This window comes from Canis lupus, chromosome X, assembly GCF_011100685.1.
Source record: "Canis lupus familiaris isolate Mischka breed German Shepherd chromosome X, alternate assembly UU_Cfam_GSD_1.0, whole genome shotgun sequence".
Taxonomy (NCBI): domain Eukaryota; kingdom Metazoa; phylum Chordata; class Mammalia; order Carnivora; family Canidae; genus Canis; species Canis lupus.
This window is the reverse complement of record NC_049260.1, coordinates 60156013-60182756: the sequence shown is the minus strand read 5'-3', so window position 1 is coordinate 60182756 and position 26744 is coordinate 60156013. Positions and strand designations below refer to the sequence as shown.

The 26744-nt window shown below is 38.7% G+C and overlaps 1 protein-coding gene across 6 annotated transcripts in view; it reads left to right on the top strand.

The window, feature by feature from the left end:
• ATRX (ATRX chromatin remodeler) overlaps window positions 1-26744 on the top strand; it is a 332654-nt gene that overhangs the window by 67060 nt on the left and 238850 nt on the right. For 5 of the 6 annotated variants that reach the window (XM_038587760.1, XM_038587757.1, XM_038587756.1 and 2 more), the window contains one exon: window positions 7368-7480. The exons of the other annotated variant lie outside the window; for it this stretch is intronic. In XM_038587760.1, the coding sequence (XP_038443688.1) occupies window positions 7368-7480 (113 nt within the window). The remainder of the gene's footprint in view (window positions 1-7367; window positions 7481-26744) is intronic. 6 annotated transcript variants of the gene reach the window in all.

Below are 26744 nucleotides of genomic sequence, written 5' to 3'. Positions count from 1 at the left end.
AAGTGATGCAGAGCATTTTCTCATGGTCATGTGTATGTTGTCTTTGGTGAAATTCCCGGTCATGTCTTCTGCCCATTTCATAATTGGATTTTTGTTTTTTTGGGTGTTGAGTTTAATAAGTTCTTTATAGATCTTGGATACTAGCCCCTTATTTGATATGTCATTTGCAAACATATTCTCCCATTCTGTAGGTTGTCTTTTAGTTTTGTTGACTGTATCCTTTGCTGTGCAAAAGCTTCTTATCTTGATGAAGTCCCAATAGTTCATTTTTGCTTTTGTTTCTTTTGTCTTCGTGGATGTATCTTGCAAGAAGTTACTGTGGCCGAGTTCAAAAAGGGTGTTGCCTGTGTTCTCCTCTAGGATTTTGATGGCATCTTGTCTCACATTTAGATCTTTCATCCATTTTGAGTTTATCTTTGTGTATGGTGAAAGAGAGTGGTCTAGTTTCATTCTTCTGCATGTGGATGTCCAATTTTCCCAGCACCATTTATTGAAGAGATGTCTTTCTTCCAATGGATAGTCTTTCCTCCTTTATCAAATATTAGTTGACCATAAAGTTCAGGGTCCACCTCTGGGTTCTCTATTCTGTTCCACTGATCTATGTGTCTTTTTTTGTGCCAGTATCACTGTCTTGATCACAGGTTTGTAGTACAGCTTGAAATCCAGCATTGTGATGCCCCCGGCTCTGGTTTTTTTTTCAATATTCCCCTGGCTATTCGGGATCTTTTCTGATTCCATACAAATCTTAAGATTATTTGTTCCAACTCTGTGAAGGAAGTCCATGGTAGGGATTGCATTGAATGTGTAAATTGCCCTGGATAGCGTAGACATTTTCACAATATGCATTCTTCCAATCCATGAACATGGATGTTTTTCCATCTCTTTGTGTCTTCCTCAATTTCTTTCAGAAGTGTTCTGTAGTTTTTAGGGTATAGATCCTTTACCTCTTTGGTTAGGTTTATTCCTAGGTATCTTATGCTTTTGGGTGCAATTGTCAATGGGATTGACTCCTTAATTTCTCTTTCTTCAGTCTCATTGTTAGTGTATAGAAATGCCACTGATTTTTGGGCATTGATTTTGTATCCTGCCACACTGCCGAATTGCTGTAGGAGTCCTAGCAATCTTGGGTTGGAGACTTTTGGGTTTTTTGCATATGGTATTGTGTTATCTGTGAAGAGGGAAACATCTTTGCCAGTTTGAATGCGTTTCATTTCTTTTGGTTGCCTGATTGCTGAGGCAAGTACTATGTTGAATAGCGGTGGTAAGAGTGGACCTCCCTGTCGTCTTCCTGATCTTAGGAGAAAGGCTCCCCATTGAGAATATTTGCTGTGGGCTTTTTATAGATGGCTTTTAAGATGCTGAGGAATGTTCCCTCTGTCCCTACACTGTGAAGAGTTTTGATCAGGAATGGATGCTGTATTTTGTCAAATGCTTTCTCTGCATCTTTTGAGAAGATCATATGGTTCTTGTTTTTACTTTTGTTGATAACATCTATCATGTTGATTATTTTACAAGTGTTGAATCAACTTTGCATCCCAGCGAGAAGTCCCACTTGGTCATGGTGAATAACATTTCTAATGCACTGTTGGATCCTATTGGCTAGTGTCTTGTTGAGAATTTTTGCATCTGTGTTCATCAGGGATATTGGTCTATAATTCTCATTTTTGGTGGAGTCTTTGTCTGGTTTTGGAATCAAGGTGATGCTGGCCTCATGAAGTGATTTTGGAAGTATTCTGTCCCTTTCTATCTTTCGGAACAGCTTTAGTAAAGTAGGTATTATTTCTTCTTTAAAAGTTTGATAGAATTCCCCTGGGAAGCCATCTGGCCCTGGACTTTTGTGTCTTCGGAGGTTTTTGATAACTGCTTCAATTTTCTCTCTGGTTATTGGCCTGTTCAAGTTTTCTCTTTCTTCCTGTTTCTGTTTTGGTAATTTGTGGGTTTCCAGAACTGCATGCATTCCTCTAGATTGCCTAATTTGTTGGCAGATAGCTGCTCACATATGTTTTTAAAATCCTTTGTATTTCTTTGGTATTGGTTGTGATCTCTCCTGTTTCATTCATGATTGTATTAATTTGAGTATTTTTTAATAAGGCTGGGTAATGGTTTATTTTATCTTATAATACTTTTAAAGAATCAGCTCCTGGTTTAGTTGATCAGTTCTGCAGTTCTTCTGGTCCCTATTTCATTGATTTCTGATCAAATCTTTATTATCTCTCGGCCTCTGCTTGGTGTAGGTTTTATTTGATGTTGTTTCTTCATTCCTTTGAGTTTGAGGTTAGCTTGTGTATTTGAGTTTTTTCCAATTTTTACAGAGGCTTGTATTGCGATGTATTTCCCTCTTAGGACCATTTTTGCTGTATCCCAAAGATTATGAATGGTGTATCTTCATTTTCATTAGTTTCCATGAATCTTTTTAATTCTTCTTTGATTTCCTGGTTGACCCATTCATCTTTTAGTGGGATGCTCTTTAACCTCCATGTGTTAGAGTTTCTTCCAAATTTTTTCTTGTGATTGAGTTCTAGTTTCAAAGCACTGTGGTCTGAAAATATGCAGGGGGAGCATCGCAATGTTTTGGTATCAGTTGAGACCTGATTGTGACCCAGTATGTGGTCTATTCTGGAGAAAGTTCCATGTGCACTTGAGTTGAATGTGTATTCAGTTGCGTTTGGATGTAAAGTTCTGTAGATATCTGTGAAATCGGTCTGGTCCAGTGTATCATTTAAAGCTCTTGTTTCTTTGGAGATGTGCTTAGAATATCTGTCATTTGTAGAAAGCGCCATGTTGAAGTCCCCTACTATTTGTGTATTATTATCTATGTCTTTACTTTGGTTATTAATTGATACACTTGGTAGCTCCCACATTAGAGGTATAAATCTTCATGATTGTTTAGTCTTCTTGTTGGATAGACCCTTTAAGTATGGTATAGTGTCCCTTTTCATCTCTTTCTACCGTCTTTAAGATAAACTTTAATTTATCTGGTATGAGGATTGCTACCCCAGTTTTCTTTTGAGGATCATTTCAATGGTAAATGGTTCTCCCCCCTTTCATTTTCAGGCTGGAGGTGTCCTGAGGTCTCAAATGAGTCTCTAGTAGATAGCAAATTGTTGGTCTTGCTTTTTTATCCCGTCTGAAACCTTTCATCTTTTGATGGGATTATTTAGCTCATTCATGTTCAGAGTAACTATTGAAAGATACAAATTTAGTGTCATCATAATACTCTTTAAGAATCTGTTTTTGTGGATTATTTCTTTGGGATTCCTCTTTCTTTTACAGGGTCCCCCTTAATTTTTCTTGCAGAGTTGGTTTGAGGGTCACATATTCTTTCAGTTTTTGCCTTTATCTTTATCTCTCCTTCTATTTTGAATGTCAGTCTTTCTTGATAATGTGTTCTTGCCTGCATGTTCTTCTTGTCTAATACCTTAAATATATCATACCAGCCCTTTTTGCCCCGCCAGGTCTCTGTTTAGAAGTCTTCGGTTAATCTGATATTTCTCCCCATATAAGTTAAGAATCTCTGGTGTCTTGCTGCTTTCAGGATTTTCTCTTTATCTTTGGAATTTGCAAGTTTCACTATTAAATATCGAGGTATTGAACGGTTTTTATTGATTTTGTGCTGATTTCTCGTGGATCAGAATTTTTGTTTCCCTCCCCCAATTAGGGAGTTCTCTATGATTTGTTCAAATATACATTTTGGCCCTCGTCCCTCTCGGCATTTTCTGCAACCCCACTTATACGTATATTCTTTCTTCTGAGGCTATCATTTATTTCCCTTAACCTTTCCTCATGGTTTCTTAATTGTTTTTCTCTTTTTTTCCTCACTCTCCTTCAGTACCATCAAGTTGTCTTGTATGTCACTCACTATTTCTTTCACTTCATTAACCCTAGCTGTTAGGACATCCAGTTTGGATTGCATCTCATTTAATTGGTTTTCAGTTTCAGCATGATTAGATATAAATTCTGCACTAAGAAAATCTCTAGAGTCCTTTATGCTTTTTTTCCAGAGCCACCTGTAGCTTTATAATTGTGCTCCTGAATTGGCTTTCTGACATCAAATTGTAATCCATATTGTGTAACTCCATGGCAGAGAGTACTGGTTTTGCTTCTTTCTTTTGTGGTGAATTCTTCCTTCTAGTCATTTTGTTCAGTGCAGAGTGACTGTGTATGAGTGGGCTGAGTCAAGAATATCAACCACAACCTAAGTAATTTTCACCGTAGGTTATTCTGACAAAGTCAGAGACCAGAAAATGAAAACAAAGATCATGAGCAAACAAAACAAAAGGATTGCTAAAGTGAAAAACAAATTTTAGAACCAAGTATTAAAAAATAAATGGCCAGAAATCCCATAGAAGAAGAAGAAAAAAAAAAAAAAGAAGAAGAGAAAAAACCAAAAGTATAGAGGAAAATGGGAAGAGGGGGTACTGGGAGATGGTGGTGGTGAAGAATTTGTGGTGGAGGGAGAATGTCGTCCTCCTGAGGGGTCCTAGAAGGTGATCCTCTAGGTTCTTAGTGTATTAAATTCTGTATGTTAGAAGATGGTGAATCCCGAATTTATATAAATCAGCAATACTGGGCAGCCTGGGTGGCTCAGCGGGCAGCCTGCATGGCTCAGCGGTTTAAGCGCCTGTCTTCCGCCCAGGGCGTGATCCTGGAGACCCGGGATTGAGTCCCACTCGGGCTCCCTGCATGGAGCTCTGCCTGTGTCTCTGTCTCTCTCTGTGTCTATCATGAATAAATAAATAAAATCTTAAAAAAAAAATAAACCAGCAGTACTTGTAGAAAGCCCCAACAATGACCACCAAAACATAATCGAGATACAAAATGGGGGCAGAATGGGAAGGAAGAGAGAATATAATCTCACAGAATGAACCAGCATGGTATTCCACTTCATTCTGGGTTGCATGCTGGTCATATTTTAGAAGATACTATCTTCTTCCATTGTAGATCAAAAGTAGGAGAGAAAAGATAAAAACACCAAACAAAATCCCTTATTTCATATATCCTAAAATTTAGTTGAGTATGTTGACGGGAATCTAGAAGTGAAAAATATATCTAAGACATGTGATTATAGATCTGTCAAAGTCAAAATGGAAGAAACTTAAAAATGAAGATCTGGTAAAATATTGTAGTTAAGGTGGGAAAAGTAAAAAAATATTGGAAATTTTTAGTCTGATATAAAAATGAGTTGTCATGGAAAAAGGAAAAGAAAAGAGGGGGAGACCCTCTAGTTCTATATACTGTGTCCCCTCGATATTCCATTGGTCCAGAGCTTTCTAATTTTGGTTGGCCAAGAACTTGCTCTTGCCCTGTTCTTCAGCATGTCTTCTGGGGGAGGGGCCTGCTGTGCTGATTCTCATTTGTGTGTGCCTGGGTGGTGATGCTCAGGCAGGGTGCTGGCTCAGTGGGAGCTGTTTATCCTGTGAGGTCTTTGTTTTCTGGCGGCCCCACCTGTCCCAGGTACAAGGTGAAACAAGGATGAAAAACAATGGTTGTGGCCAGATTTCCAGCTGTGGAGTCAGCTCCCAGCAGTAACTACCTCATTCTCCCTGTCTGCACTGGCTTTGATGCTCCCGGGTGACGCGGGTGCACTGATCTGCACAGCTTGGGGGTGCCCAGTGACGACAGAGTTTTCGCTGTCCTGTGCCTTCCCTGCTTCAGCCTGTCCCAGAGAGAGAGCAGGATCCCAGGCTTTGTCTGCCTGGGCACAGTGGCAGCCAGGGCCCTTTGCTGGTGAGACCACACTCCTGGGGCCAGGGCTTCCGAGGGTAATCGGGCACAGTGAGCTCCCTCCTGAGCCTGGCACCTAACCGCCTGGCTTCTCCCAAATACCCCGAGGGCTGCAGCGCTCGAGTCCTTTACCGAGATTGGTCCCAGGTTTCCAGTGAGCTTTCCCCTGGTGCACTTCCTCTAATAGTGACCTCAGGAATCTGGACGCTTCACTGCCCCTCATGAGATTCTGCCCGATTTCCCTGCTAAGCACTTTTCCACCTGGGAAAACTCCAGTGCAGATTTTTAAAGTTCCCGCTTCTCCAGGGCTTGGCTTTCCTGTCCCAGATGCTTTCCCCTCTTCGCTTTAGCCCAGCTCCTCATGGGACCCCCTCCTTCACTTTATTTTTCTTTCTTTCTTTTTTTTCCGCCTTCCTACCATGCTAAAAGGGAAAACTTTTCTCTCTGTAGCATTCGATCTGTTCTCTCTTCAAATCTCAGGTCTAGGGCAGCCCCAGTGGTCCAGTGGTTTGGTGCCACCAGCAGCCCGGGGTATGGTCCTGGAGACCTGGGATCGAGTCCCACGTTGGGCTCCCTGCGTGGAGCCTGCTTCTCCCTCTGCCTGTGTCTCTGCCTCTCTCTCTCCCTGTGTCTCTCATGAATAAATGGATAAAATCTTAAAAAAAAAATCTCAGGTCTAATTCGTAGGTGTTCAGGATGTTTTGAAAGTTATCTAGGTAAGTTGGTGGGACCAGGTGAGTTGAGGACTCCTACTCCTCCGCCATCTTGCCCTCCCCTCCTATATGATTTGAAAATAGTTTTCAGTTGTATGGCTTGTCTCTTCACATGCTTTATGGTATCTTTTGATACACAAAGATTTGAATTTCAATGAAGTTAGTTTTATGTATTTTTCCTCTTTTCAATTTAGGAAATCTTGTATTAGAAATGGGATACATATTTATTTTTTGCATTCTTTTAAGCTTTTAACTTTCAATACTCTCTGGGATTACAGATGTACTTATTATGTAACTTAGCAGATATGCTGTAAGAATTTAGTTACGTAAATATTTCCCTGGGAATCTGTGTGCTCTTCTAAGTCCTATTTTAGATTTTCTTCATCTTTCTGTCATTTATACAATTATTCTGTGAAAAGCTGAAGGTGGAGTGATAAAAAAACTACAGAGGCCTTCCAGGGAATGTTTAGTAAATATACTCGATACATTACTTAATTATTATTTTATTTTATTTTATTATTTTTTTAAAAGGGCACAAACCCTTTAATTTTTTTTTTATGATAGAGAGAGAGAGAGAGACATAGGCAGAGGGAGAAGCAGGCTCCATGCACCGGGAACCCAACGTGGGATTCGATCCTGGGTCTCCAGGATCACGCCCTGGGCCAAAGGCAGGCACTAAACTGCTGCGGCACCCAGGGATCCCCTTAATTATTATTTTAAATGATATAAAGCAAAATCTCATGAATAATTTACTCATGTTTTCAGATCCTTAGTGAAATTGTGAAAATTCATTTTTTAACTTTTATTTTTAATATGCATTCTTTCAGATCACTTCCAATATAGATATGTTTGCAGTTTGTTAGAACTTTTCATTTGATTAAATACGTGACAGGCTAATTAAGGAAGTTCCTTAAATTTTTGTTTTGATAGTGAAAGCAAATTGAATACGTTGGTACAGAAGCTTCATGACTTCCTGGCACACTCATCAGAAGAATCTGAAGAAACAAATTCTCCTCCAAGACTTGTGATGAACCAAAGCACAGGTAAATTGAAGAATAATATGCAATATCTTCTAGTTTCTTTCCTATTTATTTTTGGGAGGGAACAGATATTGAAGGCTTTATTAGCCCTTCTGAATCTAGTGTTTAGCTAATATCTGGTATTGGAGATTTTAATTTAGATAAGTAAAATGTCAGGTTGTTTGGTTATAGGTGCTTAGAGAAGGATGCACTATGGTTTTATTCATAATGGAGATATAGAGTGGGTGATAAATGTTCAGTATAAAATATAGGTAGTAGAAGAGGTGGAAGCAGTATAGAAATGTGTTATTTTAGTTATTTATGTATTATGAGTTACATTTTTACATTGATAGCTTCTCTGAGTAGAATTGGTGCATATTTTTTTTAAATAAAAAGAATAATTCCTTTATGTTTCCTTTTCTCCTTTTTAAAAGTATCCTGTATCATGTGATGATCTTTTGTTTTGAGGTTTTCAAGGGTAGCTACATATACAAGTTGAATACACTCATACGTACACATATGCATCACAAATGCAGTATGTACAAGAAGTATAAGAGGGGTAGACTGCAGTGAGAAGTGGCTGCACAGTTTGTATTCCCAGGAACAGTGCACAGGGGTTCCTTTTTCTTTATATCCTTGCCAACACTTGTGGTTTGTTTGTTTGTTTCTTTCTTTCATTCAACACTTGTGGTTTCTTGTGTTTTAAATTCATCCATTCTGACAGGTGTGAGATGATATCTCAATGTGGTTTTTAAAAAATACTTTATTTATTTATTTATGAGAGACACAGAGATAGAGGCCAGAGATTTAGGCAGAGGGAGAATCAGGCTTCCTGCAGGGAGCCCAATGCAGGACCCAATCCCAAGACCCCAGGGTCACAATCTGGGCTGAAGGCAGATGCTCAATCAACTGGGCCACCCAGGCGTCCCGCATTTTGGTTTTGATTTGCATTTCCCTAATGATGAGCAATGTTGAGCATCTTTTCCTGTTGGCCATCTGTATGTATTCTTTGGAAAAATGTCTGTTCATGTCTTTTGCCCATTTTTAAATTGGATTCTCTCTGGTTTTTTTTGGTGTTGTATAAGTTCATTTAAAAAAATATTTTATTTATTTATTCATGAGAGACATAGAGAGAGAGCCAGAGACATAGGCAGATGGAGAAGCAGGTTCCCTGGGGGAGATCCTGATGTGGGACTCATTTAGTCCATTTAGCATTTAGTCCATTTGCATTCAAAGTAGTTAATAATTATCGGCATTTTAAAAATTTTTTATGGTTTTTGTAGTACTTCTGTCTTGCTCTCCTCATTTCATTCTGTTCATTAGTGATTCCTTTCTTATATGTTTTGCATATCTATTACCCGTTTTTGACTTGTAGTTATCATTATGCTTATATATATTATCTTCTGCGTATAGCAGTCTGTTTTAAGCTGGTGGTTGATTAAGTTTGATTGGTTGGTTCTGAACGCACTAATGTTTTACTCCCTCCTGCCATGTTTTTCATATATGGTATCTTATTTTTCATCCTTTTATTTTGTGAATTCTTTAAAAAAATTTTTCATATGTATTCTTTTTAAATTTAATTTAATTTAATTTTTAATTTGAATTCAATATGCCATCATAAAGTCCATCATTAGTTTTGGGTGTAGTTTTCAATTATTGATCAGTTTCATATAACACCCGTTGCTCATCACATCATGTGGTCTTCTTAATGCCTGTCACCCAATTACCCCCATCTCCCCTTCAGCAACCTTTAGTTTGTTTCCTAGAGTTAAGAATTTCTTATGATTTGTTTTCCTTTCTAATCTTTTTCCCCATTCAGTTTCATCCCTTTCCCTTATGATCCCTTGCACTATTTCTCATATTCCACATATGTGTGAAATCATATGCTAATTCTCTTTTCTCCAATTGACTTATTTCTCTTAGCATTTTTTTTTAAAGATTTTATTTATTTATTCATGAGAGACCCAGCAAGAGGCAGAGACACAGGCAGAGGGAGGAGAGGCAGGCTTCATGCAGGAGCCTGATTGGGGACTTAATCCCAGAACTCCAGGATCATACCCTGAGCCGAAGGCAGACGCTCAGCCACTGAGCCACTCAGGCATCCCATAAGGCTAGTTTTGTAGTGACAAATTCTTTGAAGTTTTGTCTGTCTGGGAGCTCTTAATCTATTGCTCTACTGTGAGTTGTAGCGTTGTTGGTAGAATACTCTTTTTTTTTTCTTCAAATTTTTATTTAACTTTTAGTTAACATATAGTGTAGTATTGGTTTAAGGTGTAGAATTTAGTGATTCTTTACTTACATATAACACCTATTGCTCATAACAAGTACCCTCCTAAATACCTATGACTCATTCAGCCCATCCTGTAACCACCTCCATCCATCAACCCTCAGTTTGTTCTCTGTCATTAAGAGAGATGGTTTATTTTCCTCTCCCACTTTCCCCTTTCCCATATATTCATCTGTGTTCTTTTTAAATTCTACATATGAGTGAAATAATATAGTATTTGTCTTTCTTTGACTTATTTCACTTAGCATAATATACTTCAGCTCTAGCCATCTCAATGAAATGGAAGATTTCATTCTTTTTGAAGGCTGAGTAATAATTCCACTGTATAAATAACATATCTTCCTTATCCATTCATCAGTGGATGACATTTGGGTACCCAGTAGTGCAATTGCTAGGTCAGAGGGTAGGTGTATTTTTCTCTTTTTGAGTAACCTTAATACTGTTTTCCAAAGCAGCTGTACCAGTTTGCATTCTCTTCAACATTGTAAGAGTACCTTTTTTCTGCATCCTTGCCACCATCTATTGTTTCCTGTGTTAATTTTAGCCATTCTGACAGGTGTGAGGTGGTATCTCATCATGGTTTTGATTTGTATTTCTCTGATGAGTGATGTTGAGCATCTTTTCATGTGTCTGTTAGCCATCTAGATGTCGTCTTTGGAAAAATGTCTATTCATCCCTTCTGCCCATTTCTTAACAGGGTTGTTTGTTTTTTGGGGTGTTGAGTTTGATTATTAAGTTCTTTATGGATTTTGGCTACTAACCCTTTATCACATATGTCATTTGCAGATATCCCTCTTTTTCCATAGGCTACCTTTAAATTTTATTGTTTCCTTTGCTGTGCAGGAAGGTTTTATTTTGATGAAGTCCCATAGTTCATTTTTCCTTTTGTTTCCTTTGTCTCTAGTCAACATGTCTAGGAAGAAGTTGCTACAACTGACTTGAAAGAGATTGCTGTCTGTGTTCTCCACTAGGAATTTGTTGGTTTCCTGTCTCATCTTTAAGTCTCACACATTTTGAATTTCTTTTTTGAGTATGGTGTAAGAAAGTGGTCTAGTTTTGTTTTTCTGCATGTTACCTTCCAGTTTCCCCAACATCATTTGTTGAAGAGACTGTCTTTTTTCCATTGGATATTCTTTCCTGCTTTGTCGAGATTACACAAAGAGTTGTGCGTCCATTTCTGGGTTTTTTATTCTGTTTCATTGATATGTGTCTGTTTTTGTGCCAGTACCATACTGCCTTGATCACTACAGCTTTGTAAACATACAGCTTGATGTCTGGAATGTGATGCCTCCAGGTTTCGGTTTCTTTTTCAAGATTGCTTTGGCTATTCGGGGTCTTTTCTGGTTCCATACAAATTTTTAGGATTGTGTTTTTAGTGTTGTGAATACTGCTGCTGGTATAGTGATAAGGATTGCATTAAATGTGTAGGTTGCTGTAGGTAATAAAGATATTTTAACAATGTCCTCCAGTCCCTGAGTATGGAATGTTTTTTCATTTCTTTGTGTCCTTTTAATTTTTATTCATCAGTGTTTTATAGTTTAGAGAGTATAGATCTTTTACCTCTTTGTTTAGGTTTATTCCTAGGTATCTTATGGTTTTTGGTGCAGTGTAAACAGCAACGATTCTTTTTTTGTTCCTGCTACTTGATTATTGGTGTATAGAAATTAAACATATTTCTGTACATTGTTTTTATATTCTACTCCTTTGCTGAATTCATGTATGCTGGCATTTTTTTTGTGTGTGTGAAATCTTTCTGGTTTTCTACATAGATCATCATCTCACCTGCAAATAGTGACAGTTTGACCTCTTTGTTGCCGATTTGGATGCTTTTTCTTTCTCTATTTTGTCCCAATTGCTGAGACGAGGACTTCCAGTAGTATGTTAAATAGTAATGGGAAGAGTGGATATCCTTGTCTTGATCCTGACTGTTGGGAAAAAGCTGTCAGTTTTTCTCATTTGAGGATGATACTAGTTGTGGGTCTTTCACACATGGTCTTTATGATGTTGAGGTATGTTCTATCTATACCTTTTCTGTTGAGCAAAAATGGTTGCTGTATTTTGTCAAATGCCTTTTCTGCCATCTTTTGAGAAGGATCATGTTTCTTATCCTTTCTTTTATTAACATGGTGTATCACATTGATTTGCATATATTGTACCACTCTTGCAGCCCAGGAGTAAATCCCATGTGATCATAGTATATAGGCGTCTTAATGTATATGATTAAATTTGCTATTGTCTTGAGAATTTTTGCATCCATGTTCATCAGGGGCATTGGCTTCCTTTTTAGTGGAGGTCTTTGTATGGTTTTGAAATGAAAGTGATCCTGGTTTCAGTAGAAGGACCTTGGAAGTTTTCCTTCCGTTTCTACTTTTAGAGCAGTTTGAGAAGAATAGGCATTAACTCTTCCTTAGATATGTGTGAAAATTCTCCTGGGAAGCCATCTGGCTCTGAACTTTTGTTTTTTGGGAGATTTTTGTTAATTGATTCAGTTTCTTTGCTGGTTCTCAGTCTGTTCAAATTTTCTATTCCTCTTTAAGTAATTTGTATGTTTCCTGGAATTGACCCATTTCTACCAGTGTGCCTGGTTTGTTGGCAAGTAATTTTTCATAACATTCTGTTACAATTGTTTGTGTTTTTATGACGTTGGTGGTCATTTCTCCTCTTTCATTGGTAATTTCATTTATTTGGATCCTTTCTCTTTTTTTGAAGGGTTTTTATTTATTTATTTATTGATGAGACACACACAGAGAGAAGCAGAGACATAGGCAGAGGGAGAAGCAGGGTCCTTCTGGAGAGCCTGATGCAGTACTTGATCCCTAATCCTCAGGATCACACCCTGAGCCTGAAGGCAGAGACTCAACTGGGACACCCAGTTGACTGGGACACCCAGGCATCCCTCCTTTCTCTTTTTTAAAGTCTGGCGAGTGGTTCATCAATCTTATTAATTCTTTCAGTGAACCAGCTCTCAGTTTCCTTTTGTCTTATTCTGTTGTTTTTTGTTGTTGTTGTTGTTGTTGTTATTTGTAAATCCCTTGTTTCGACTCCAATATTTATTATTTCCCTTCATTTGCTGTCTTAGGATTTTTTGCTGTTCCTTTTCCAGCACCTTTAGGTATAAGTTTAGATTTTTTTTTAAAGATTTCTTTATTCATGAGAGACAGAGAGAGGCAGAGACACAGGCAGAGGGAGAAGCAGGCTCCAAGCAGGGAGCCCGACGTGACACCCGATACTGGGTCCCCAGGATCACACCCTGGGCTGAAGGTGCCACTAAACTGCTGAGCCACCAAGTTTGGGCTCAACAGGCTGCCCAAGTTTAGGTTTTTATTTGAGACTTTACGTCCGTCCGTCCTAACTTCCTTCCTTCCTTCCTTTATTTATTTATTTTTAAAAGATTTTTATTTGTTTATTCATGAGAGGCACACACACACAGAGAGGCAGAGACACAGGCAGAGGGAGAAGCAGGCTCCATGCAGGGTCTCCAGGATCACACCCCCAGCTGAAGGCGGCGCTAAAGCGCTGAGCCACTGGGGCTGTTCATGTGCTTCCTTTTTAAAAAAAATTTTTTTTAAATTTTTTATTGGAGTTCAGTTTGCCAACATTTAGCATGATAACCAGTGCTCATCCCGCCAAGTGCCCCCCTCAGTGCCCATCACCCAGTCACCCCAACCCCTGCCCACCTCCCCTTCCACCACCCCTTGTTCGTTTCCCAGAGTTAGGTGTCTCTCGTGTTTTGTCACCCTCACTGATATTTTCACTCATTTTCTCTCCTTTCCCTTTATTCCTTTTCACTAATTTTTATATTCCCCAAATGATGAGACCATATAATGTTTGTCCTTTTCCGATTGACTTATTTCACTCAGCATAATACCCTCCAGGTCTATCCACGTGGAAGCAAGTGGTGGGTATTTGTCGTTTCTAATGGCTGAGTAATATTCCATTGTATACATAGACCACATCTTCTTTATCCATTCACCTTTTGATGGACACCGAGGCTCCTTCCACAGTTTGGCTATTATGGACATTGCTGCTATAAACATCGGCGTGCAGGTGTTCTGGCTTTTCACTGCATCTGTATCTTTGGGGTAAATCCCCAGCAGTGCTATTGATGGGTCGTAGGGCAGATCTACAGTTTTCCAGAGTGGCTGTACCAGTTCACTTTCCCACCAACAGTGCAAGAGGCTTCCCCTTTCTCCACATCCTCTTCAACATTTGTTGTTTCCTGTCTTGTTAATTTTCCCCATTCTCACTGGTGTGAGGTGGTATCTCATTGAGGTTTTGATTTGTATTTCCCTGATGGCCAGTGATGCGGAGCATCTTCTTATGTGCTTGTTAGCCATGTCTGTGTCTTCCTCGGTGAGATCTCTGTTCATGTCTTTTGCCCATTTCATGACTGGATTGTTTCTTTGCTGTGGAGTTGAATAAGTTCTTTATAGATCTTGGATACTAGCCCTTTATCTGATAGGTCATTTGCAAATATCTTCTCCCATTCTGTAGGTTGTCTTTTAGTTTTGTTGACTGTTTCTTTTGCTGTGCAGAAGCTTTTTATCTTAAGTCCCAGTAGTTCATTTTTGCTTTTATTTCCTTTGCTTTCATAGATGTATCTTGCAAGAAGTTGCTGTGGCCAAGTTCAAAAAGGGCATCCTGTGCTCTCCTCTTGGAGTTTGATGGATTCTTGTCTCACATTTAGATCTTTCATCCATTTTGAGTTTATCTTTGTGTATGGTGTAAGAGAATGGTCTTGTTTCATTCTTCTGCGTGAGAGTGTCCAATTTTCCCAGCAGCATTTGTTGAGGGAGACTGTCCTTTTTTCCAGTGGATAGTCTTTCCTGCTTTGTCGAATATTAGTTTACCATAGAGTTGAGGGCCCATTTGTGGGTTCTCTATTCTGTTCCATTGATCTTTGTGTCTGTTTTTGTGCCAGTACAAATAAGCTTTCTGCCCTGTTTTGTCTTCTCTTTTTGAGATCCTTATTATGTAAATATTCTATCGCTTGATTGTGTTGCTGTATTCCTTAAATCTGTTCTCATTTTTTATTCTTTTCTTTCTCTTGTGTATCTTAATTACCTTCCAGTACTCTTTCTTCAAGTTCATTGATGTGTTTTTTTGCTTCGTCTAATCTACTACTTATTCCCTTTAATATATTTTTAATTTCAGTTATGGAGTTCTTCATCTTTGCTTGGTTCTTTTTTTTTTAACTTTTTTTAAAATTTTTATTTATTTATGATAGCCACACAGAGAAAGAGAGAGAGAGAGAGAGAGAGAGAGAGAGAGAGAGAGAGGTAGAGACATAGGCAGAGGGAGAAGTAGGCTCCATGCACCGGGAGCCCGACGTGGGATTCGATCCCGGGTCTCCAGGATCGCGCCCTGGGCCAAAGGCAGGTGCTAAACCGCTGCACCACCCAGAGATCCCTGCTTGGTTCTTTTATATATTTTATATCTCTTTTTGGGGGTTCTCAGTGAGATCCTCCACTCTTCTCAATTCTAATGAGTATCTATATCTAGGACTATTATGTTAAATTTTCTCTCAGGTATGTTGCTTATTTGTGTTTTCCTTCTCTTCCTGTCATTTCTTGATTTTTTTCATTTGGGGCATAATCTTCTGTCTCCTTGTTTTGTCTAACGCTCTGTTTCAATTTGTGTGTGTTAGGAAAGACATCTGTGTCTTCTGTACTTGTCATTAGTGGTCTTATGAATAAGACGTCCTATAGTTCCCTACAGTGCAATGTTCCCTATTCACCAGAACCTTGCACTTCAGGGCTGTCTCCTGCACGTGTTGTGTGTACCATACTGTTATGACTGAGCCACATTTTGTTTCAGTGCAGTCGGATCCAGTGTGTCTCCTTGCCTAATATGGGTAGAGTTTGGTCTCTTCATTGTTCCTAGGTCAGTGTGGGGATTGCTTGTGCTTGTGTTGGCTTATATGAGAAAATTTGCAGGACACACTCTTAACTACAGTGTTCTCCTTGTATTGTCGCCTGAGACTTGCATAAATGGGCCTGCCATCATACCATTTGTCTGCCTTCAGCCTTCTGTGGGACTGCATTTCAACTAGTCTTTGTGCTTATTTGTCTATTCTCCCAGGGCATGAGTCACTTTCGATTGGTTCTGGCCACTTTCAGGTTTGCTTACACAATTCCAGGTTTTTTTTTGGTGCCTCTTTAGGGGGACCCTTGCTGGGGTTGGTTTTCAATGTGGCAGATTGGAAGAGGTAGGTGAGTAGGCCAGGCCTGTGGTATTAACAAGGTATGCACTAATCTGCTCCGGATGGGACCTGGAGCTGCTTTGGAGAATTCTTTTGGTGGGCATGGTGTGCTGTTTGCAAGCTAGATGGAAAGTGTTCACTGGTTCCCAAAAGTGCCATGATATCTGGACTGGAGATTGGGGAGGTAAGTGGTACCTGCCCACTCTTGTTCTTTAGTCTCCTAAAGTTCTCTTCCCTTCCTGTGCAGGTTCTGAGATTAGTAAATAAACCAGTTTCCTTACTATATACCTTAGGTGCTTTTCAAACTACTGCTTATATGTGGTATCTCACCAGGGTGATGTCTCGTGCAGGCTCTTTAAGGGCAGAGACTCAGTTTCTTTTTGCTCTGTGGTTTTCCCAGAGCCCTGCCTAGATGATTTTTAACATTCAAAATGTTGAACCCCACTGATTTAAAAAATTTTCAATGTTGAGTTCCTCTTATTTTCAAAGTGAAATGTTATTAAGATGCATCTTTCCAGCGCAGGGCCTGCGTGCCTGGGGAGCCTGATGTGGGGTCTGCTCCTCTTCCTTCTCTGTGCTTGCAGTTTCCCTTCCTCCTACAGCGAGTCTCTTGGGTCAGTTTTTTTCCTAATCGTGTCTATGACCTTTCTTCCATTTTCTTTGTGGCCTCTTCTCTATGAGTGCTGTGGAGAATCAGTTTTGCCAGTTTTTGGCTTGTTTTCTGTGTTATTTACACTGATATAGGTGTCATCTAGGTATTTCCATGGGTGGAGGGGAGCTTAGGACCTACCTACTCTGTCATCTTCTCCTAAAGATGATATTGATACTTTTAATTCTAATTTGTTACCACAGATTTAATGGTAATCTTCTTTTTGTATTTTAACTTCTCTCTGTAACAGAGAGAGAGAGATCTGGTCCTCTTATCCTCAATTTTTGTACTCATTTGCTCAGTCCTCATGGTATTTACCTAGTTTCAAATTTGCTAACCATACAATTACAACAGAGAAACCTAACTAGCATTAAGTATTTGTTTTAAACTTTCTTTGTCTTTAGCATGATGTTATATTGTCAGGGTTCTGTGTCAAGTAGGTTGTTAGGAGAATTCTGCCTCTGGTTGTGGCAGACTAGCTTCATTTGCTTCCACAGGCAGATTATCTCCCACAAACACCAATTACAAACTTGGGCCAAAATACTGAAAACAGTTATGTGAAGGAATTGGAAAGTGACAAAAAGCAGACACAGTTGGGAGGGGAGTTGACACATGGAAAAAGGAAATACTATTAGTGAAGTCCCAGTTGTTGTGCTTTTTTTTCTTTAAGGAAAGTGCTGGTTACTCAGTGAGTAGCTGTTAAGACTTGGATAGAAATCTCCATTCATATTGGATTAAGTATGAAGAAATTTAAGGGGACCCTAGCAGCTTTTGTAAAATGAGGGAGAAGATTCCTTTCAGAAGAGAGCTATAAGTTAGGAACTCCAAAAGCTGAAAAAACTCTGACTGTATCTGTGATTTAAATGTTCAAGTGTAGTCCAGAATCCAGGCAGCTCAGTTAGGGGTAAAAAAAAAAAAAAAAAAAAACAGTAGAAACCTTTTAGTTGCTTCCAATACAGGGTAAATAGTTTTTGGTTTGATTTCAGCTCAGTTAACTATCTCCTCATAACAGAAATATCAAACTCTTTGGAAGAATATAATGGGCTACAGCATCTTCACTTTATCTTTGTAAATGACCAGTACCAATCCAAAATACTAGATAGATGAAGAAAGAAGAAATGTGACCTGTGCTCAAAAGGAAAGACAGTCAATTGAGACCAATCTACAGGTGACTCAAGTGTTAAGATCAGCAGACAAGAACATTAAAGCAGCAGCTACAACTGAGCTCAAGCACAAAAAGGCAAATACATTTATGATGGACAGAGAGATAGGAAATCTTATCATAGACATAAAAAACTGTAAAATCCCATTTTTAAACTCTAGAACTAAAAAATATAATTTTTGAGTAACAAATTATTGTACTTAATTGGAGATTAAAGGCAGCAGTATAAGTGTCAGTGAATTTGATGACGGACTAATAGAATTTATCCATCTGAAAATAGAAATCATTAAAAAAGAAAGTGTACTGGGGCAGCCCAGTGGCTCATCGGTTTAGCGTTGCCTTCAGCCCAGGGTGTGATCCTGGATACCCAGAATCAAGTCCCACGTCCGGCTTCCTGCATGGAGCCTGCTTCTCCCTCTGTTTGTGTCTCTGCCTCTCTCTCTCTGTGTGTCTCTCAGGAATAAATAAAATCTTGAAAAAATAAAAAAAAAGTGTACTGAGCACTTGTTCTTCATAGCCTTTCCCCAATAAAACTGTATAGTCCTCAAACACATGCAAAGAATAAGAATGTGTAACCCGTGCTCAGGGAAAAAAAATCAATAGAAATTCTCAGTGGGCCCAGTGTTTTGTTGTTACCTATATACTAATCTTGCACATATTTCGTTAGATTTTTAGCTAAATTACTTCTGGTATTTGGGGTGCTACTTTAAATTCTGTTGCTATTTGTATTTTAAATTTTATTTGCTTAATGCAGATATGTAGGAATTCTCTTTATGTTGACCTTGAATCCTGTGGACTTGCTGGAGGGAGGATTTTTGTTTGTTCTCTTTTTTTGTCTTGTAGATTCCTTGGAATTTTCTACTTAATCTTGTCTGAAAATAGGGACAGTTTTATTTTTTCCTTTCATCTGTGTGCATTTTAATTCCTTTTCTTGCCTCATTATGCTGGGCAAGAGTTTTTGTATTTTCCATTTTTATCTTGAAGAAGAATGGTGATGGTAGACCTTCTCTTGGTGTTTCTGAATTTGGTGGTAAAGTATTCACTTTTTTACCATTAAGTATGATCGTTTCTCTATAAATAGTTTTTATAAATACTCTATCAAGTTGAGAATGTTTCCTTCTTTTCCTAGTTTTCTGGCAGTTTTTTACAGCGACATATATATTTATATATATTCAGATAATTATAGATTCACATGCAGTTATAACAACTAATACAGAGGTCTTATATATACTTTGTCCATTTTCATCAAAATGATAACATTTTATAAAACTATAATATATTACTGTAATCAAGTTATTGGTATCTATCTACCAGTCAGACTCAGATTTTCTACGTTTTCCTTGTACTTGTGTGGGTTTACTAAGTTTTATACAATTTTATTACTTGAGTTGATTCACATACCCACCTTCACAGTCACATATCCACCCTCACAGATTACTCATCTTGCCCTTTCATAATCATACTCACCTCCTTAGCCTGACTCCTACCCAGGCCTAAATCCTGGCAATCACTAATCTGTCCTCCATTTCTAAAGTTTTATCATTTCAAACATGTTACATAAATGGAATAATATGAATGTACATATTAGGATTTGGTTTTTTCACTTCACGTAATTCTGTAGAGATTCATCTTGAGTTGCAGCATGTACCAGTAGTTATTTCCTTTTTATTGCAGTGTAGTAGTGTTCCACAGTATGGATATAGCACAGTTTCTTTAAAGGACGTCTGGGCTGATAACATATTTGAGCTATTACAAATACAACTGCTTGTGAACATTTGCGTGAACATTTTCATTTCTCTAGGATAAATGCCTGGAAGTGCTGTTGGTGGGTCATACGATGGTAGCTTGTTTAAGATACTTGTAAACTGTAAAGTGAGTTTTAGAGAGGACACATTACTTTTATATTCTCAAAGCAATGTATGAGAGATGCAGTTTCTCTGCATCTACACCAGCATTTGGTATTACCACTATTTCCTTTTTAATTTAATATATTCTGATAGTGCTATCTTGTGGTTTTAATTGGCATTTCCCTAATGACTAATAACACTTTTAACACTGTTATTGAGATATGATTTATATAGCATGAAATTTACCCATTCACAGTATACAATTAAGTAGTTTTTGTATTTCACAGATATGTGTAACCATCACCATAGTTAATGGTATAACATTTTTATCACCTCAAAAGAACCCCCCCCCCCCCCCCCCCCCCCGGCCCAAGCACCCTCGCTAATCTACTTTCTTGACTTTATGGATTTCCCTGTTTTGGACTTTTCTTATGAGTGGAATTGTGTAATACGTGATCCTCTGTGACTGGCTTCTTTCACTTAGTGTAATGTGCTCAAAGTTTATCTATGTTGTAGCATGTTTTAATACTTCATTTCTTTTATGGCCAAATAACATTCTCTCATATGACATTTGTTTAATCTGTTCATGGATATTTGTCTTGTTTCCCCTTTTGGCTATTATGAATAATCCTACTATAAACATTTGTGAACAAGTTTGTGTATGGCAGTATATTTTCATTTTTCTTGAGTATATACTTAGGAGTAGAATTGCTGGGTTATATGGTACTTATGTTAAGTCTTGAGGAAATGCCAAAGTGTTTTCCAAAGTTGCTGCAACTTTTTATATTCCCACTAGCAATGTATGAGGGTTCTGATTTCTCTGTATCCATGCCAACAATTATTATCCGATTTTTGATTTTAGCCTTCCTAGTGCATCTGAAGTAGTGTCTCATTTTGGATCTGGTTTTGATTTACCTCATGGCTAATGATATTGAGCATCTTGTCATGTGCTTGTTGCTAATTTGGTAATCCTTTGCCCAAATTTTATGTGGGTATTTGTTTTTATTATTGATTTTTAGAATCCTTTATATACTCTAAACTTTTTATTATGATTAAATTTACCATTGTAATCAATTTTGAGTATACAGTTCTCTAGCATTAAGTACATTCTTAACATTGTGCAAACATCACCGCCTCCTATCTCTAGAAATTTTTAAAAATAATTTTAAAAGATTTTAATTGCAATATAGTTAACCTACAGCATTATGTTACTTTCAGGTATACAATATAGTGATTCAATGTTTTTGTACATTGAATAATGTGATAAGTGTACTCTTTATTTTCCCTTTTGAATTTAATTTTTTTTATTGGAGTTCAATTTGCCAACATATAGCATAACACCCAGTGCTCATCACGCCAAGTGCCCCCCTCAGTGCCCATCACCCAGTAATCCCATCCCACTGCCTACCTCCCTTTCCATTACCCCTTGTTCATTTCCCAGAGTTAGGTGTCTCTCATGTTTTATCACCCTCACTGATCTTTTCACTCATTTTCTCTCCTTTCCCTTTATTCCCTTTCACTATTTTTTATATTCCCCAAATGAATGAGACCATATAATGTTTGTCCTTCTCCAATTGACTTATTTCACTCAGCGTAATACCTTGGTGGTCCATCCACATCGAAGCAAATGGTGGGTATTTGTCGTTTCTAATGGCTGAGTAATATTCCATTGTATTCATAGAACACATCTTCTTCTTTTTTTTTTAAATTTATTTTTTATTGGTGTTCAATTTACTAACATACAGAATAACCCCCAGTGCCCGTCACCCATTCACTCCCACTCCCCGCCCTCCTCCCCTTCTACCACCCCTAGTTCGTTTCCCAGAGTTAGCTGTCTTTACGTTCTGTCTCCCTTTCTGATATTTCCCACACATTTCTTCTCCCTTCCCTTATATTCCCTTTCACTATTATTTATATTCCCCACATGAATGAGAACATATAATGTTTGTCCTTCTCCGACTGACTTATTTCACTCAGCATACTAAGCTCCAGTTCCATCCACGTCGAAGCAAATGGTGGGTATTTGTCATTTCTAATGGCTGAGTAATATTCCATTGTATACATAAACCACATCTTCTTTATCCACTCATCTTTTGATGGACCCCGGGGCTCCTTCCACAGTTTGGCTATTGTGGCCATTGCTGCTATAAACATCGGGGTGCAGGTGTCTCGGCGTTTCATTGCATCTGAATCTTTGGGGTAAATCCCCAAGAATGCAATTGCTGGGTCGTAGGGCAGGTCTATTTTTAACTCTTTGAGGAACCTCCACACAGTCTTCCAGAGTGGCTAAACCAGTTCATATTCCCACCAACAGTGCAAGAGGCTTCCCCTTTCTCCATATCCTCTCCAACATTTGTTGTTTCCTGTCTTGTTAATTTTCACCATTCTCATTCTCTGGTGTGAGGTGGTATCTCATTGGGGTCTTGATTTGTATTTCCCTGATGGCCAGTGATGTGGAACATCTTCTCCTGTGCTTGTTGGCCATGTCTATGTCTTCCTCTGTGAGATTTCTGTTCATGTCTTTTGCCCATTTCATGATTGGATTGTTTCTTTACTGTGGAGTTTAATAAGTTTTTTATAGATCTTGGATATGAAGCTTTTATCTGATAGGTCATTTGCAAGTTTCTTCTCCCACTCTGTAGGTTGTCTTTTAGTTTTGTTGAGTGTTTCTTTTGCTGTGCAGAAGCTTCTTATCTTGATGAAGTCACAATAATTCATTTTTGCTTTTGTTTCTCTTGCCTTCATGGATGTACCTTACAAGAAGTTGCTGTGGCCAAGTTCAAAAAGGGTGTTGCCTGTGTTCTCCTCTAGGATTTTGATGGAATCTTGTCTCACAGTTAGATCTTTCATCCATTTTGAGTTTATCTTTGTGTATGGTGTAAGAGAATGGTCAAGTTTCATTCTTCTGCATGTAGATGTCCAATTATCCGAGCACCATTTATTGAAGAGACTGTCTTTCTTTCAGTGGATAGTTTTTCCTGATTTGATGAATATTAATTGACCATAAAGTTGAGGGTCCACTTCTGGGTTCTCTATTCTGTTCCATTGATCTATGTGTATGTTTTTGTGCCAGTACCACACTGTCTTGATGACCACAGCTTTGTAGTACAACCTGAATCTGGCATTGTGATGCCCCCAGATACGGTTTTCTTTTTTAAAATTCCCCTGGCTATTCGGGGTCTTTTCTGATTCCACACAAATCTTAAAATAATTTGTTCTAACTCTCTGAAGAAAGCCCATGGTATTTTGATAGGGATTGCATTAAACGTGTAAATTGCCTTGGGTAGCATTGACATTTTCACAATATTAATTCTGCCAATCCATGAGCATGGAATATTTTTCCATCTCTTTGTGTCTTCCTCAATTTCTTTCAGAGATGTTCTGTAGTTTTTAGGGTATAGATGCTTTACTTCCTTGGTTAGGTTTATTCCTAGGTATCGTATGCTTTTGGTTCAATTGTAAATGGGACTGACTCCTTCATTTCTCTTTCTTCAGTCTCATTGTTAGTGTATGGAAATGCCACTGATTTTTGGGCATTGATTTTGTATCCTGCCACACTGTTGAATTGCTGTGTGAGTTCTAGTAATCTTGGGGTTGATTCTTTGGGGTTTTCTTTTTATTTTTCTTAAAGATTGATTGATTGATTGATTGATTGATTGATTGATTGATTTATTTATTTATTTATGAGAGACAGAGAGAGAGAGAGAGAGAGAGAGAGAGAGAGGGGCAGGCAGAGACACAAGAGGAGGTAGAAGCAGGCTCCACGGGAGCCCGACGTGGGACTCGATCCCAGGACTCCAGCATCACTCCCTAGGACAAAGGCAGGCGCTAAACCGCTGAGCCACCCACAGATCCCCTCTTGGCGGTTTTCTATGTACAGTGTCATGTCATCTGGGAAGAGGGAGAGTTTGTTGTCATCTTTGCGAATTTAAATGCCTTATTTCTTTTTGTTGCCTGATTGATGATGCTAGGACTCTAGTACTATGTTGAATAGCACTGGTGAGAGAGGACATCCCTGTCGTGTTCCTGATCTTAGGGGAAGGGCTCCCAGTGTTTCCCCATTGAGATATTTGTTGTGGGCTTTTTGTGATGTCTTTTAACATGCTGAGGAATGTTCCCTCTATCCCTACACTCTGAAGAGTTTTGATCAGGAATAGACGCTGTATTTTGTCAAATGCTTTCTTCGCATGTATTGAGAGGATCATATGGTTCTTGTTTTTTCTTGCTGATACGATCAATCGCATTGCTTTCTTTACGAGTGTTGAACCAGCTTTGCATACCGGGAATAAATCCCACTTGGTCATGGTGAATAATCTTGTTAATGTATTGTTGAATCCTGTTGGCTAGTATCTTGTTGAGAATTTTTGCATGTGTGTTCCTCAGGGATATTGGTCTATCATTCTCCATTTTGTTGGGGTCTTTGTCTGGTTTTCGAATTAAGGTGATGCTGGCCTCGTTGAACGAGTTGGAAGTATTCCGTCTCTTTCTTTCTTTCCAAACAGCTTTAGTAGAATAGGTATGGTTTCTTCTTTAAACGTTTGATAGAATTCCCCTGGGAAGCCATCTGGCCCTGGTCTCTTGTGTCTTGGGAGGTTTTTGATGACTGCTTCCATTTCCTCCCTGGTTATTGGCCTGTTCAGGTTTTCTATTTCTTCCTGTTCCAGTTTTGGTAGTTTGTGGTTTTTCAGAAATGCATTCATTTCTTCTAGATTGCCTAATTTATTGGCGTATAGCCACTCATAATAAGTTTTTAAAATCGTTTGTGTTTCCTTGGTATTGGTGGTGACCTCTCCTTTCTCATTCACGATTTTATTAATTTGAGTCTTTTCTCTTTTCTTTTTAATACGGCTGGCTAATGTTTGATCTCTCTTATTAATTCTTTCAAAGAACCAACTCCTGGTTTTGTTGATATGTTCCACAGTTCTTCTGGTCTCTATTTCATTGAGTTCTGCTCAAATCTTTATTAATTCTCTTCTTCTGCTAGGTGTAGGATCTTTTTTTTAAAAAATTATTTATTCATAGAGACACAGGCAGAGGGAGAAGCAGGCTGCACGCAGGGAGTGTGACGCAGGACTAGATCCTGGGTCTCCAGGATCACACCCCATGCTGCAGGTGGCGCTAAACCACTGCACCACCCAGGCTGCCCTAGGTGTAGGATCTTTTTGCTGGTTTTTCTCCAGCTCCTTTAGGTGCAAGATTAGCTTTTGTATTTTAGTTCTTTCCAGTTTTTAGATGGATGCTTTTATTGCAATGTATTTTCCCCTCCGGACTGCTTTTGCTGTATCCCAAGGATTTTGAACAGTTGTATCTTCATTCTCATTAGTTTCCATGTATCTTTTTAATTCTTCTCTAATTTCCTGGTTGACCCATCTTTTAGCAAGATGGTCCTCAACTTCCACGTGTTTGATATCCTTCCTAACTTTTTCTTGTGGTTTAGTTCTTGTTCTGCACAGAGCCTCCGCCTGAGCCTCTGCCGGAGCTGCTCCTGGGGTCCCGCCAGTCGTGTGCTCCAGCCTTTATGGAGCTCGGCTGGTGCGTGGCTCAGTCTCCCGCCAGGCGCAGTTCCTCTCTTAGTGACCCTGGGAGCCTGTGGGCATCAGTGCCCCTCCTGGGATCCTGCCCGAGTTCCCTGGGAGCGAGTTTCCATCTGGGAAGATTTGTAAAGTGTCTGCTTCTCCAGGACTGGGCTTTACTGTCCTGGGTGCATTTGCCGCCCGGCCTTAGCCGGCTCTTCGCGGGGCCCCTCCCCCTTGGATGCTATTTTATTTCTTTATTTTTTTCTGTCTTCCTACCTTCATAGAAGCCTGAACTCGTCTCACTGTAGCATTCCAGCTGTTTTTTCTTTCAGGCCGAATTTGTAGGGTTTCAGGATGATTTGAAAGTTATCTAGGTAAGTTGATGGGGACAGGTGACTTGGGGACCCTATTCTTCCACCATCTTGCCCTGCCTGATCTCTCTAGAACTTTTTATCTTCAAATGAAACTCTGTACTCATTAAGCACTAACTTCAATCCTCTTTTCCTCAGCCCCTGGCAACTGTCATTCTACATTATGTCTGTATAATCTTGACCAGTTCAGAATACTCCTATAAGTCGGAGGTGTAAAATAGTTTTGTCCTTTTGTGTCTGGCTTATTTTACCTAGCATAATGCCTTCAAGGTTCATCAGTTTTGTGGCATGTATCAAAATGTCCTTCCTTTTTAAGGCTGAATAGTGTTCCATTGTATGTATATAGCATATTTAGTTTGTTATTCATCTGTCACTGGTAACTTGGGTCAGATATATGATTTGGAAATATTTTCTTCCATTTTAGTGGTTGTCTTTCATCTTCTTCATGGTGTCCTTTGAGGCACAAAAGTTTTAATTTTGATAAAGTAATCTGATTTTATTGTTTATTTGTGGTGTCATATTTCAGAATTCATTACTAAATGTGAAGTCACAACAATTTACCCTTTATTTTCTTCTTTTTTTTTTAAAGATTTATTTATTTATTCATGAAAGACACACACACACACACACACACACACACACACAGAGGCAGACACACAAGCAGAGGGAGAAACAGGCTTCCTGCAGGGAGCCCGATGTGGGACTCATCCTGCATCCCAGGATTATGCCCTGAGCTGAAGACAGATGCTCAACCCCTGAGCAACCCAGGCGTCCCTCTTTATTTTCTCCTAAGAGTTTTATAGTTTTAACTCTTTAGGTCTTTTATGCATTTGGAGTTAACTTTTATATGTGGTGTGAGGCAGGGCTCCAAGTTCACTTTTTGCATATGGATACACAATTATATTAGCATCACTTGTTGAAAAGACTATTTCCCCACTGAATATTCTTGGCATGTTTATTGAAAATCAGTTGGGAGAAAAAAAAAGAAAACCAGTCAGTTGTAGACAATGTGATTTTATTTCTACACTTTCAATTTTCTTGACTGATCTGTATGTCTATCCTTTGCCAGTAACACACTGTATTATTTACATTTGTAGTAATAATTACAGTTGTTTTATAGTGAGTTTTGATATCATGAAGTGTGAATCTTCCTATTTTGTTTTTTGTTTTGAAGGCTGCTCTGGCTATTCCCGTTTCATTCTTTACAAATATTATAATGAGCTTGTCAATTTCTAGAAAGAAGTTAGCTGTGAT